This window comes from Halichoerus grypus, chromosome 5 (assembly GCF_964656455.1).
Source record: "Halichoerus grypus chromosome 5, mHalGry1.hap1.1, whole genome shotgun sequence".
Taxonomy (NCBI): domain Eukaryota; kingdom Metazoa; phylum Chordata; class Mammalia; order Carnivora; family Phocidae; genus Halichoerus; species Halichoerus grypus.
In genome coordinates, this window is record NC_135716.1 from 183,290,210 (window position 1) to 183,302,896 (window position 12,687).

Genomic DNA, 12,687 nt, shown 5'->3' on the forward strand with positions numbered 1-12,687 from the left:
CTCCAGAGGTCTCCAGAGGCCCCCAATCGAGGACACTGATAGGATTCCCTCTAGATGTCTATGGGTGGCGGCCTGTGCGCCCGCCAGGAGTGCTAAGGGGGGTAGCTCCTGAGGGGGATCGGGACCAGGAGTTCTGGGTTGTAGGCCCGGCCTCTCCCTGCTGCGCTATCCTGGTTCCAGCTTGAGAACATTTCTGAGCCCTTGGCGGGGAGGGGCAAACCACCTGGCAGCCCTGTGGTCTGGTCACCATCCCATGGTGGACCCTGCCCCGGGCCCAGGATAAGTTTGAATCCTTAACTGGCCCAACCTTACCTCTTACTGCCCAGCCCCTTGATCCTGACAAACTCCCCAGTTCCTGGAAGTATCTAATCCTCAGGCTACTCCGCACCCCACCCCTATTGTTCACCTTGGATGTGGCTTCCTCCGGGAAAGCCTCCCTGAGCCCCCCACCCCCGGCCCTAGGCTCCCGCTGTCCGTTCTGGCCCCAGGCCCCCTTGACCTGCCAGCCCCCAGAGCTCTGGGCCTTCCCTTTCCCAGGGGGCTTGGAGGCGACATCGGGGCAGTGGACCGACCCGAGACGGCAGCGGGGGGCCGCGCTCCCTAGGGGGCTTCAGTCCCGCGGCGGCGGGGAGGCTGGGGAACCATGGACCGACAGATGCACGGACAGACGGACGCGGCTGCAGGCCGCGCCTCCGGGGGCGGGGGCGGGGCGGTCCGAGGGGCGGGGCGGAGGCATGCGCCCTGCTCCGCCCCCAGCCCCCGGCCTCCCGAGCGCAGCCAGCCGAGCGGCGGGAGCCGAGCGCGGCGGCGGCGCGAGGGGAGGGAGGGGCGGCGGGCCGAGCTGAGCCGAGCGGAACGTGCGGGCCCCGGGCGGCGCCGCCAGGATGCCCCGGCCCGCGGGCCGCTCCGCCGCCAGCCACCCCCGCGGCCCCCGGCGGCCCGCGCTCGGCCGGGGAGCGCGTGAGCCGCAGCCAGAGCCGGAGGCGGGAGCAGCGAGCAGGAGCCCCGGGCCCCCCAATGCAGGGTGAGCGCCGCCGCCCGGGCCCGAGGACGGCTGGGTGGGAAGGACCCCGGGAGGGAGGACCCCCGGCGGGAGGGCTCCGGGCACGGAGGGACTGCCTGCGGTCTGCTGCTCTCACGGTCTGTCCGAGGGGCCGCGGGCACCCCTGAGGGCCGCGCACCCCCACCCCCGACTCGGGGACCTCCGGGGTAACTTCCCTGAGGCTGGCCTCTTCCCCGCTCTCCCCCCCGTCCTCCCCGCCTCCGGGTCTGGGAGCGCCGCTTGCAGGGAGCGGGGACAGCCAGTTTAGGGGTACTGGGCCCACCCCTACCCAGAGTAATCCGTTGGGGCGTCCGGCTCCCGGGCGGTAGCTCGGACGCGCCCTCGGGGCTGGGTAGGGCTGGGGGGGTCCCGCTGGGGACCGGCAGGCTGGGATGCGCCGGGTCGGGCGGGAGTGTCGAAGCACGGAGGAGCGGGGCCCGCGGGATCGGGGGGCGGGCGGGGCGGGCGGGGGGCGTGCCGGAGATGCGGAGGCTCCGCGCCCGAGCCCCGCCCTGGGCGGCAGCCGGGCCGGGCCTCGCGGGCCGATGGGTGGCAGCGCGGGCGAGGCGCAGCTGGGGGTGGGGACAGCCGGGGCGCAGGCCCACGCGAGCTGGGCGGGTGCAGCTGGAGCCCGCCTGGAGCCCGGGGAATCCTTTCAAGTTCTGGGTTCTCTTTGTTGCGCAATAGAGCCCTGGGGCCGCGAGGCTTCATTGGCCCGGGGCCGTGACGTCACGCCAGGGCCCCGCCCGCAGACCCTGCGGGGTGGGGGGGAGAGGCTTCTGGGCCGGCTGGGTCCCACGCCCGGCACACCTGCAGTCCGCCCAGCGACGTGCTGTGGGGGGAGGGGAGAAAGGAGGGGCTCCGGGATCTGGGGGAGGCAGGAAGCCCCAACCTGAAATGCTGGGGGGACGCTTTGAGTGTATTGCGGAAGAAACTTCCCAGTGGGGAGCGGCGACACCTGGGTGTGGACCGCACTGGCTGGAGCCCAGTCTGGGGTCTGGCCCTCCGCGTCTGCTGCTCCCTGTGGGGAATGAACAGCAGGCGCCTGATCAGCCCGGAGGAAGGGGTCTCGGGGTCCCTGCACCGTTGGCCCCCTCTCACTGCGCATTTGGAGGACTTGGTATTCACCCCGCAGTGGCATTCTTCCCCCATCCCAGCACCACCGCTCTCAGGAGTCCTAGGCTCCAAACCCGGCCCTCGCACTTCCTCCCTGTGTGGCTCTGGGTTCTGAGCCTCAGTGTTCCCATCTGCAATATGGGAACAGCAGGACCCACCCTGCAGGGGTTCAAGGAACAAAAAATGCCTGTTCCTGCTTGGGTTTGGGTTAGGGTTTGGGCTTGGGTTTGAGGCCAGGATTTTGATGTCAGCAAAGTGGGGCTTGGTCCTGGTTCAGACACTTCATAGCTTGGGCAAATGGTTTAACCTCTCTCTGTCTTTGCTGGACTGTCTTTAAAATGGGGATAATGTCAGTATTGATCACACAACATCTCTGGGGACACTAACTGGGAGTGTGCCCGTTCCCACTGCCTCCTCCCTCTCCAGGCAAGTCACGTCCTGCTGCCCACAGACCGAGGGCCTTTGCCTGCAGTGAGACACTGTTAGGCCAGGCAGGGGGCAGATCTGGCACCATGAAAGGTTCTGCCAGTTGCCCCCTGTGGCACCTTCCCCACCACCCTGCACCAGTGGTCAACAGGGCCCCGGGTGACGGGGGCCAGACAGAGCCTGTGGGGACTCTGAGGGAAGGCCTCCCGATGGGACAGCCAAGGAGACCTAATGCGGGTGGAAATAGATGCTGGCCCACCAGGTGCATGCTGAATCCAGCTTCCTGTTTGACAATGTACAGGTCACTGGTGTCTCAGTCTCTGGCCCACAGCAGCACCCACACCCTGCCTGCTCTGGACCCCCCTGGGCTTCCTCACCCCAAAGCTGGGCTATCCCAGGTTCTGCTTCGGGTGGCTGTGTCTACCCACAGGTCTGAGGCTTACCCACACCCCCAAGCTCAGTGTCTTGGCCCCTAAGGGGCAGCAGAGCTCAGGGAGCTGGATGGGCTGTAATTCGTTGAGGGCTTACCGTGTACTTGGCTCCGTCCCATGACATAGCTTGTCCACTACTCGCAGCACCTTTCCGGGTGGGTACTATCATGTCCAGCTTACAGATGAGAAAAACAAGGCCCAGCTGAGTCTATAACTGGCGGGCGGGCGAGAGTCTAGCAGCTCTTTACCCAACCCCATGTGGCCTCTGTATGCTGAGGTCAGAGAGGTTTGCTGGACTCTGCAATGGCTGGTGGAGGGTCCCATGGGGCCGCCCCACCTCCCATACTGGATCTGGGGTGGGGAAGAGGAGGATGCTCTGTAAGCAGAAGCCTGTTTGGGAAGGAATCTCCCTGTCCCCAGAAACCCCCCAACCCCCTAGGAGGCCCTTAAGGAGCACTGGTGTGGTCCAGAATAGACTCCTCCCCTGGGTCAGGGGTCTGGGCAGGCCCGAGGCAGGGGCACAGGGATGAATGAGACTCATCCCTGAGCGATCCTTCTGTATCGGGGTGGGGGGTGGGGTCAGGCCACAGACAGACCCAAAGAACCCTAGACGAGACAAGAAGCGGCGCCTGGCAGCAGGACCAAGTGGTACTGCTTCACCTGCCCTGAGAGCCAGGGGCCTGCCATGGCCTGTCCATTCCAAGCTGGGTAACAGCCCCTGGGGGATCACATGGCTGTGTCTGGTAACAGTAGGTGCTCATAAGTGTTGGAGGCAAGAGAATTGCAACCAGTGAGATTAAACGGGCTCTGGAGTAAAAAGGGCCAAGTGTGCAGAACACACAGTAGGCCTTCACTTAGCATTGTACTTCTCCCCACGCTGCCTCCTCCAGGCTATGGCCAGAGACACCTGTTGTGGGGCCCCACATCAGAGGGACCAGCCCGTGCTCGGCACAGGGGCGTGGCTTGGGGCTGCTGGGCTGGGAAGGGGGAGGGAGGGACTTAGAGCCCGGCTCTCTGGCAGGATGGACTGCCTCTGCAACGTGTGCATTCTGCCCAACATCCTGTGTCCCTGGCTCGTGGCCATAGGCTATCGGCAGTTCCTCCTGGGGGTCAAGGTCTGGTCCCTCGGCTGTCTCCAGGCCCATGCTGTCCCAGGCATCCACAGCATAGCACTGATGGCCTCCCCAGAGCGCACACTGTGCGCCAGACCTGGACCCACAGCGTAATGCAGCGTAACCCAGGAACAAACCCAGATTCCACGCCTTGGCCAGGAGTGGGTGGAAGGGAGGGTGTTTGCACTTACTGGGCACCCCTGGCTAGTCCCCTGGTGTGCCAGGGACATGGGCTAGAGGCCCCGGAGAAGAGAGGAGGGCGGAGCAGCCCAGCCCAAGTCAGGACCGCACAGGTCATGGTGCATCAGGGGGCCCCTCCCTCTCCCACTCCCAGGAGGCCCGAGAGCTTTGATGCCCTAGCCAGAGGGACAGTCTCTGAGCACTCCCTGGCTTCTCCCCCACTGCAGATGCTCGCGGTCCCCGGTGTCTCCGAGCCACCACGTGTGAGGGCCTCTGCTCCGAGCCCGGGCCTGGCCCCCGAGGAGGATGTCTCAGCTGCCGGCCAGCTCCCGTCTGCACCATGAGTGATGAGCGGCGGCTGCCCGGCAGTGCGGTGGGCTGGTTGGCGTGCGGAGGCCTCTCCCTGCTGGCCAACGCCTGGGGCATCCTGAGTGTGGGAGCCAAGCAGAAGAGGTGGAAGCCGCTAGAGTTCCTGCTGTGCACGCTGGCGGCCACCCACATGCTCAACGTGGCAGTGCCCATCGCCACGTACGCCGTGGTGCAGCTGCGGCGGCAGCGCCCCGACTACGAGTGGAACGAGGGCCTCTGCAAGGTCTTTGTCTCCACCTTCTACACCCTCACCCTGGCCACCTGCTTCTCCGTCACGTCCCTCTCCTACCACCGCATGTGGATGGTCCGCTGGCCCGTCAACTACCGGTGAGCCCCCGGGCACGCGCACCTCTGCACTTCGGCGTCTGGTGGTCTTAGAGAGGGGGGCGTGTGGGCAGTGGGCACAGAGGCCACCTGGGGTACCCGTGTGCAGAAACGCCCCCCGTGGTGTGGCGCGGGCAGCCCAGAGGCTCAGGAAGGGCTACTCTGTCAGTGTCCAGTGCGGAAATGCGTGGTGGGAGGGACGTGTGACTACATGCATGAGGATCCCCTGTGCAAGGGACAGGCCCCACTTTGCTGGCCGTGCCGTGACGATGAGGTACCAGGGGGCCAGGGCAGTTGGGGATCCCTTGCAGGGCCCCAGGGCTCGGGGAAGACCCTGGGAGTGACACCTCGGTCCTGCCCCCACCTCATGCCAGGCTGAGCAACGCCAAGAAGCAGGCAGTGCATACGGTCATGGGCATCTGGATGGTGTCCTTCATCCTGTCCGCCCTGCCTGCCGTCGGCTGGCACGACACGAGTGAGCGCTTCTACACCCACGGCTGCCGCTTCATCGTGGCTGAGATCGGCCTCGGCTTCGGCGTCTGCTTCCTGCTGCTGGTGGGCGGCAGTGTGGCCATGGGCGTGGTCTGCACCGGCATCGCCCTCTTCCAGACCCTGGCTGGGCAGGTGGGGCCGCGGGCCGGCCACCGCGCCTTCACCGTGCCCACCATTGTGGTGGAGGATGCGCAGGGCAAGCGCCGCTCCTCCATCGATGGCTCTGAGCCTGCCAAAACCTCGCTGCAGATCACCGGCCTGGTGGCCACCATCGTCATCATCTATGACTGCCTCATGGGCTTCCCCGTGCTGGTGGGTGAGACTGTCAGCGGGTGGGGGAGGCTGGCCGGGGACGCGGGCTCTGGGACGGCGCTGGGGCTGGGCGTGCTCCAGGCATCAGGTGGTTGAATCCTCCCATCCAGTCCTCGGAGGGAGGGAGGGGGCGGCATTATCATCATCCCCATTTTACAGATTTGGAAACTGAGGTTCAGAGTGGTACCATGACCTACCTAAAGTTAAGGCAGCTGTATTAGGACTTGAGCCCATGTCAGGGGACTGCGGAGCCCAGGATCTTTGTGGTACACCGTAGGGGACATTCCTCACCAAGGTGAGGCCCATTCGAATCAGAGGGTGTGGAAAGTGAAGTCACATACCCACCTGGCCCAAGAATAAAGTCTGGATTCAGTAGCCATGCGCTTGCACCCACAGGGTTCCAGCCCAACCCCCTGAAAGTTCTGGAGTGGGGTAGGGAGGGGTTTCGGGGCAAGGACCAGCCAGAGACCTTGTCCAAGCAGCTGGGCAGGGCTGTGTCCCTGGAGTCACTGCAGGACACAGCTCCAGAAGGTGGCAGGTGGGGTTGCAGCCTCAGAGTCGGGGGACACACTCGGGATGCAGTCCCAGGCACCCTGTGGCCCCACCCTCAGTGGGCCCAGTAACCCCCCACCTAGGTGCTGCGTTCTGTGTACAGCCGGGGCCCGCATCTCCGGCCTCCGTGTTGATGGAGGGAAGGAGCGTGTATACAACTGCAGAATCAGAAGGGGCCGGCCGTGGGGGAAGAGCCTCCCCAGCTTCTCTTCAGGGCACGGAAGGGAGTGCAGTTTATGGACCCCGCTCCATGCTGCAGGCCTGCTATGGTGTCTGGGATCTTTACCTCACTCTCTGGGGTGTTCTTGGCCCATTTCACAGATGAAGAAACTGAGCCCCAGAGAGGTTCAGCACCTTTCTGAGGGTCACACAGCTCATACAGCAGAACCAGCATGATGAGTGTATCACACCCAGTTCTGCTCTGATGGGGGAATAATTAAATGTCACTCTGGGTGGGGGAATGAACTCTCCTGGGACAGGAGTGAGGGTCCTTGGGCAGGGACCCAAAGGCTCCCCAGTTGATTCTCAGAAACTCCTTTGATTCTCCTCTGAGGTCCAAGACCTAGACCCCCCGTGCCCCCCAGGGTAGGGGTAGGGCCAAGGAGGCCACTTGGCCACAGAGGAGTGGGGATGGCAAAAAAGTCCCTGAACTGGGAAGTTTGACACCTGGTTCTCCAAGCCCCAGTCTCCTCTTCCCAAAAAGGGGTTGGTAAACCATGCCCCCGCCTCTCTCCTCGGGCAGTCATGAGCTGGCATGGGGCAAGGCACTCTGTGAAGGGCTGTCCATGCACACACGGGGCTGTGGCTGTTCATGTTGGCAGCCGACAGCTCTTGGTGGAGAGGGACTTCTGCTCACGCTCTGGCTCTTTCCTGCCCAGGAGCCTATAGCTCTGTCTCCCTCCTCCTCCTCTGGCAGGTGGGAGGAGTGAGGCTGGGGGGGCAAGCTGTGTGACGGGGGTCCTGCCAGGTGCCAGGCCGAGCCGTGTGCCCACAGGTGGTGAGCTTCAGCAGCCTTCGGGCGGACGCCTCGGCACCCTGGATGGCACTGTGTGTGCTGTGGTGCTCGGTGGCCCAGGCCCTCCTGCTGCCCATATTCCTCTGGGCCTGCGACCGCTACCGCGCCGACCTCAAAGCCGTCTGGGAGAAGTGCGTGGCCCTCATGGCTAACGATGAGGACTCAGACAATGGTGAGGACGGCCTGGGAGCGGCCCCAGGGGAGAGTGGTGCCCGGGTGAGGTCAGCAGGATCACAGGTGACCATGGGCTTCAACCCCCAAGGGACCTAAGTGTCCTGTGGGGCATTCTCCTGCCCGGCTTGGCTGTCCCAGGCAGGATCTGTGGACACCAGACTGAATGCGTTCCACAGAGCTTCCACCCTTAGGGCTCTCCGGGGGGCTCCCGTAGACCCAGGTGCCGTCTCACCCCAGCAATAACAGTGTTGCCCTCGGTTGAGGCTTTGCTATGGTCAGGCCCTATGTGTATTTAGTCCCCCCACCAAAGCTCACCAGGTAACATCACATCCCATCCCCATAGAGGAGGAACCTGGCTCAGGTGATCTCCACAGTCCCAGAGCTAAAAGGTGGCAGAGTCAGGATCGGAACCCAGCCTCCCGCCCTTTGTGTGTCTCTGAGGGTCCCTAGAACTCACTGTCCGGCGCCCTCAGGTTTCCACGCCCTAAGCTTTTGCCCCACCCTGCAGATACCAGCCTGGAGGGTGGCATCCCCCCGGACCTGGTGCTGGAGCCCTCCCTCGACTACAGCTATGGAGGTGACTTTGTGGCCCTGGACAGGATGGCCAAGTATGAGCTCTCGGCCCTGGAGGGGGGCCTGCCCCAGCTCTACCCGCTGCGGCCCTTGCAGGAGGACAAGATGCAGTACCTGCAGGTAGGGACAGGGCCGGGCTCCAGACGCCGGAAATGCGGGGGGTGGGGAGGATCGGGATCTCCCCAAGGCCTTGCCTCTCTGAGCCGCGCGTCGGTCCCCGTTTTCCAGGAGGGCAGCCCGGGTTAACCCCGCCCGTCCTGACAGGTCCCGCCCACGCGACGCCTCTCCCACGACGACGCGGAAGTGTGGGCCGCCGTCCCGCTGCCCGCCTTCCTGCCGCGCTGGGGCTCGGGCGAGGACCTGGCCGCCCTGGTGCTGCCCGCCGGGCCTGAGCGACGCCGCGGCAGCCTGCTGGCCTGCGCAGAGGACGCGCCCCCGTTCCGCCCGCGCCGCCGCTCCGCCGACAGCCTGCTGTCGCTGCGCCCCCCGGCCCCCGACGGCGGCCCGCGCCGCGCCCGCGACTCGCCCCCCGGCAGCCCGCGCCTCCGGCCCGGGCCCGGCGCCCGCTCCGCCTCGGCCTCGCTGCTGCCCGACGCCTTCGCGCTGACCGCCTTTGAGAGCGAGCCGCAGGCCCTGCGCCGCCCGCCAGCCCCGCCGGGGCCCTTCCTCGACTGCGCGCGGCCCGGCGAGGACGCGGCGCCCCCTGGCGGCGGCGGCGCGCAACGGAGCCCCGGGCCGCGCCCGGCCGTGCGCGCGCTCGCGGGACCCCTGAGGACCGGCCTGAGCGCGTCGTGGGGCGAGCCCGGGGGCCTGCGCGCGGCGGGCGGCGGCGGCGGCGGGGCCGGCAGCACCAGCAGCTTCCTGAGCTCGCCCTCCGAGTCCTCGGGCTACGTCACGCTGCACTCGGACTCGCTGGGCTCCGCGTCCTAGGGCCTGCCGGCGCGTCCCCATGCGCGCCCCGCGGGCCGGGCCGCCCGCAGGGACCAAAGCACCAAAGATGCCACGCTGACCCAGGCCGGGTCCCGGGCAGCGCCACGCGGGGCCTGCCGACGGCGCCTGGCCCAGTGCCAGCCCTCCCTGCGTGACTGAGCCGGGGGCGTTGCCTGGAGGGGCGGCGGCTGCCCTGGACCGCTGCTGGGTAGCGCATCACGGGGCAGAGCGAGGCTGGGCTTGGGTGAAGGCGGGCTCTGCACGCCCTGATGTGCCTGGGCAGCGGGACTGGGGGGATGGGGGTGGCAGCAAGGAGCCCAGGGGCAGGGCCACCACCAGACAGAACAAAGCCCAGCCCTGCAGAAGCAGGAGCCACGGGACTGACTGCACCCTGCTTTCCACTTTGCACTGTTAACTGTCTCACCTCAGTGGGGGGCAGGGTACAGAGGGTCTCTAAGCACAGGGGTCTTCAGAGCCCAAACAAGCTCTCTGAGCAGGTGTTCCTGCTGACCAGTTCTGCCTCAGTTGCCCCATCTGTAATGAGCAGGTGACCATATTAACTCTCAGGACTGTTTGGAGAAGTCTCCTGGTCCGTGTGCACCGGCCCCTGCATGGACAGGGTGTGAGAGCGTCTAGGGCCCTCTGTGGGTCCGTTGTGGGGGTCAGTCTTCAGTGTGTGGCCTGCTGTGGCCTCTGCACCTGAGGCCTCCCACTCTCAGTGCCCCTGGCCCCCACCCGCACCCCGGCTATAAAGCACAACATTTTGCACCATCACCCACCTTGACCACTGTTAGTGTCCCCGCCCTCTTCACTCTCCCCACCGCGCCAGCCACCTCTAGGATTCCCACCATGAAGGTCGTGGGTCCATGATGGGCAAGAACTGAAGCGAAGGGAGAATGGGCTTCCTTATCTTGAGGCCCCCGGGACAGGGGTCCTGGCCTAGAGGTCTCCCAGATTCTGGGTTTAAGGCCTGGTCCCTGCTGAGGGTCCCCCCTCACCCCGGGGGCAGGGCTCTTTGCTCTCTTTCCTGGGCAGAGCCCTTGCTAGCCTAGGCTTTGCCATGGGCCTTGGGGAGGGGCCTGCTGGGTCTTCCGTGGAGAGACACCCTAGAATCAGGCTAAGCAGAGGCCCGGGAACAGCTGTGATCTTGAGCTGAAAGGACAGGGCCAAATGCAGAGGTGGTCTCGTCCTGGCCCCTGCCTCGGCACAATGGCCCTACACAGGAAAACCTGGAGCAGATCCCAGGGCCTGCGCGGAGCCGGCCTGCACTGTGCTCCCTCCTGCTCTGCGGCCGCCCCCAACCTTCCCGCCTGTGGCCAAGCCTATTTCCTCACCCAGCTGACAGGGTGTCAGCCCCAGAAGAGGGCCCTGGGGGGCGGGGGCGGAAGGATAGCGGACTGGTTCCATCTCTGCTTCTGAGATCCCCCTAGTCGCTGGCTGGGGGGCAATGGGAGGGATGAGCTGGCCACAGGTGAGCAGGGCGGGAAGCTGCAGTACAGCCTCAGCCATGGGACGCGCCACCTCTGGCCATCAACGCTGTGCCTTCAAGGACCAACCTGTCATGTGGGGGCAGAGATCTTCAGCTAGCCACTGTGTCGTTCCCCCCACCTCACCCCTCCACCCACTCACCCCTGCTCAGGCCGGCCCATTTGTCACATTGGGTTTTTACTCTGTGTACTTCGTATCCAATGGCAATATTTGCAGGGAGACATGGTACCCCAAAGGCCCTCCAGTTCTGGTTTTTACAAAAAAGAAAAAAGGAGGGAGGACCCCAAACGGAGGACCCTGGAGCCTGGGGCTCCCTCTCACACTTCATGAGCCTCTAGGCCTCTTTGCTGCATTCATAAGCAGCTTGACCCTGGGCTCACAGGGGAGGGAGCCCTGTCTTCACATCACCACCCACCCAGAGCCAGGGATCCGTTTGTAGTTTTTTGACAACTGAGCATTTCTCTTCTGTACAGGATACAATAAAAACTTCCTATGATTTGCACCTGGCATTCCTAGGCTGGTTGCATGGAAACACCTTTCTAGAATAGAGCAGCACTGCTTGGCCAGCTGCCCCCAAACGTCTCTCCTCTGGGTCCGGAATCCCTCCTAGTGCGCCATCCTTTGGGTTGGTGCCCCTTTTCTATGCAACTGCTGCAGCCCCACCCAGCGAGTGAGACTGGCCTGGAGCAGCTGCAGGATGGAGCTGTGGGCTGGGCACCAAAGAAGCCCTAGAAGGGCAGCTTACAGCCGCGGCTCCAGGTGTGGCTTCAGGGGCGTGTAGCCCCTATGAGGTTGGCTCAGGAGGGCAGGAAGCGTAGGGCCGAGGCGGGGGGGGGGGGGGGGGGGAGGGGGGACGGTTGGTGCCGGACCTACTGTGCCGCTCCGGGCTCCGGTAAGAATTCGGAGGCCGCGCCCAGGGTCCGCGGCGTAAGGTCGCCACCTAGTGGCTGGCAGAGGGATTAGTGCGGCTGCCCCGGTCCCCCAGTCGCCCCCCAACGCAGTAGGAGGCGGAGACCCAAGAGGCCGGCCCCAGGACCGCCACAGCCGGGACCCCCTCCCCGCCTGTGCTCCAAAGAGCCTGATGGGTGGAGTGGGGGAGCCGGGCCGCTCTCCCCTCGCAGCCTAACCAGAACGGGTTTAGCACACAGGCAAAGCAGGGGCACTCCTAAACGGGAAATGTTTTATAGAAAGTCGGTATTTGTCGTTCAAAAGATGCACCCAAGCAGGCATCGTGGGAGAAATTTGGACCTTCGTGGTCTCTTTATACCCATTTCACAGGTTTGCCCTGTGTGTATTCTGAATTTCAAACTGGAAGTGCCAGGATCTCTTCCGGGGCTCGGCGCGGGATTCCTGTCCCCCAACCCCAGGCTGCCCCTCGAGAACCGGGACCCCGGGCTAGAGTCCGAGCACAGAAATGACCTCGTTTTCGGACGCATAAACAGGCGCCGAGCGCTCCGAGGGTTGTCGAGGGTCGCGGGCTCTGTGGCGGCCACAGAGGTCCGGAGGCCGGGACTCTCAGGAGCCGGGCGCGCGGCGGGGGGTGGGGTGAACCGAGCGGTGGGCGGAGCATCTTGCGGGGCGGGCTGCTGAGCCAGGACAGCTCCGGGCGGGTCTTCTGAGAGGGGTGGACCTCGGAGAGCGCGCCTGCCGGGTGGGCTGCGCCGCGTGCGGAGGGGGTGGGGATCCGTGGAAGCCGAGAGGATCCCAGGTGGGGGTGGGCTGGGGGCCCCTCGCCGGCGGGGCGGGACCCGCCGCGCTTTGTGCCGGTGGGAACCGGGCGTCCTCGGCTGGCTGAATGGGCCGGGGCGGGGCAGCAATTCTCCTCGCTGCGAGGGGTCCGCTCTGCGCCGCTGCAGACGGCGACCTTCCCACCGCGGCGTGGCTGCTGGGTGGGGGTGGGGGCGGGCTGCCCGCCGGGGGCCCTGGGAAAGAGGCGCAGCCTGGGACATCCCCTCCCAGCCCCACGAGAAGGTGGGAAGAAGAGAGAGTGGGTCTGGCTTGAGTAGGTGGGGTTAGGGTGGGGGGTGGACCCCGGTCCCCCGTGGTTCCGTGTATTTCCTCGCGTTCGCGGGCGCGCGGCACCCTCCCGGCCACCCCTGCCACGGGACCGGGACGGACGACAGGCGCGCTCTAAACAGTCTCTGCGTCCCC

At 65.5% G+C, this 12,687-nt stretch overlaps 1 protein-coding gene across 1 annotated transcript; it reads left to right on the top strand.

The window, feature by feature from the left end:
• Positions 1 to 808: 808 nt before the first annotated feature.
• Positions 809 to 11,045, top strand: GPR153 (G protein-coupled receptor 153). Its single transcript, XM_036064490.2, has 6 exons — positions 809 to 1,024; positions 4,535 to 5,003; positions 5,375 to 5,804; positions 7,351 to 7,543; positions 8,054 to 8,238; positions 8,383 to 11,045. The coding sequence occupies exons 1-6, from the start codon at positions 1,018 to 1,020 to the stop codon at positions 9,046 to 9,048; spliced, it is 1,950 nt and encodes a 649-aa protein (XP_035920383.2). The 5' UTR covers positions 809 to 1,017; the 3' UTR covers positions 9,049 to 11,045.
• The last annotated feature ends 1,642 nt before the right edge of the window (positions 11,046 to 12,687 follow it).

Excerpts from the sequence above, each read along its gene's own strand:
- GPR153 (XM_036064490.2), top strand. Across the intron at positions 5,004-5,374 it reads CGCTGGCCCGTCAACTACCG|GCTGAGCAACGCCAAGAAGC; the intron begins GTGAGCCCCCGG and ends ACCTCATGCCAG. Across the intron at positions 8,239-8,382 it reads ACAAGATGCAGTACCTGCAG|GTCCCGCCCACGCGACGCCT; the intron begins GTAGGGACAGGG and ends CCGTCCTGACAG.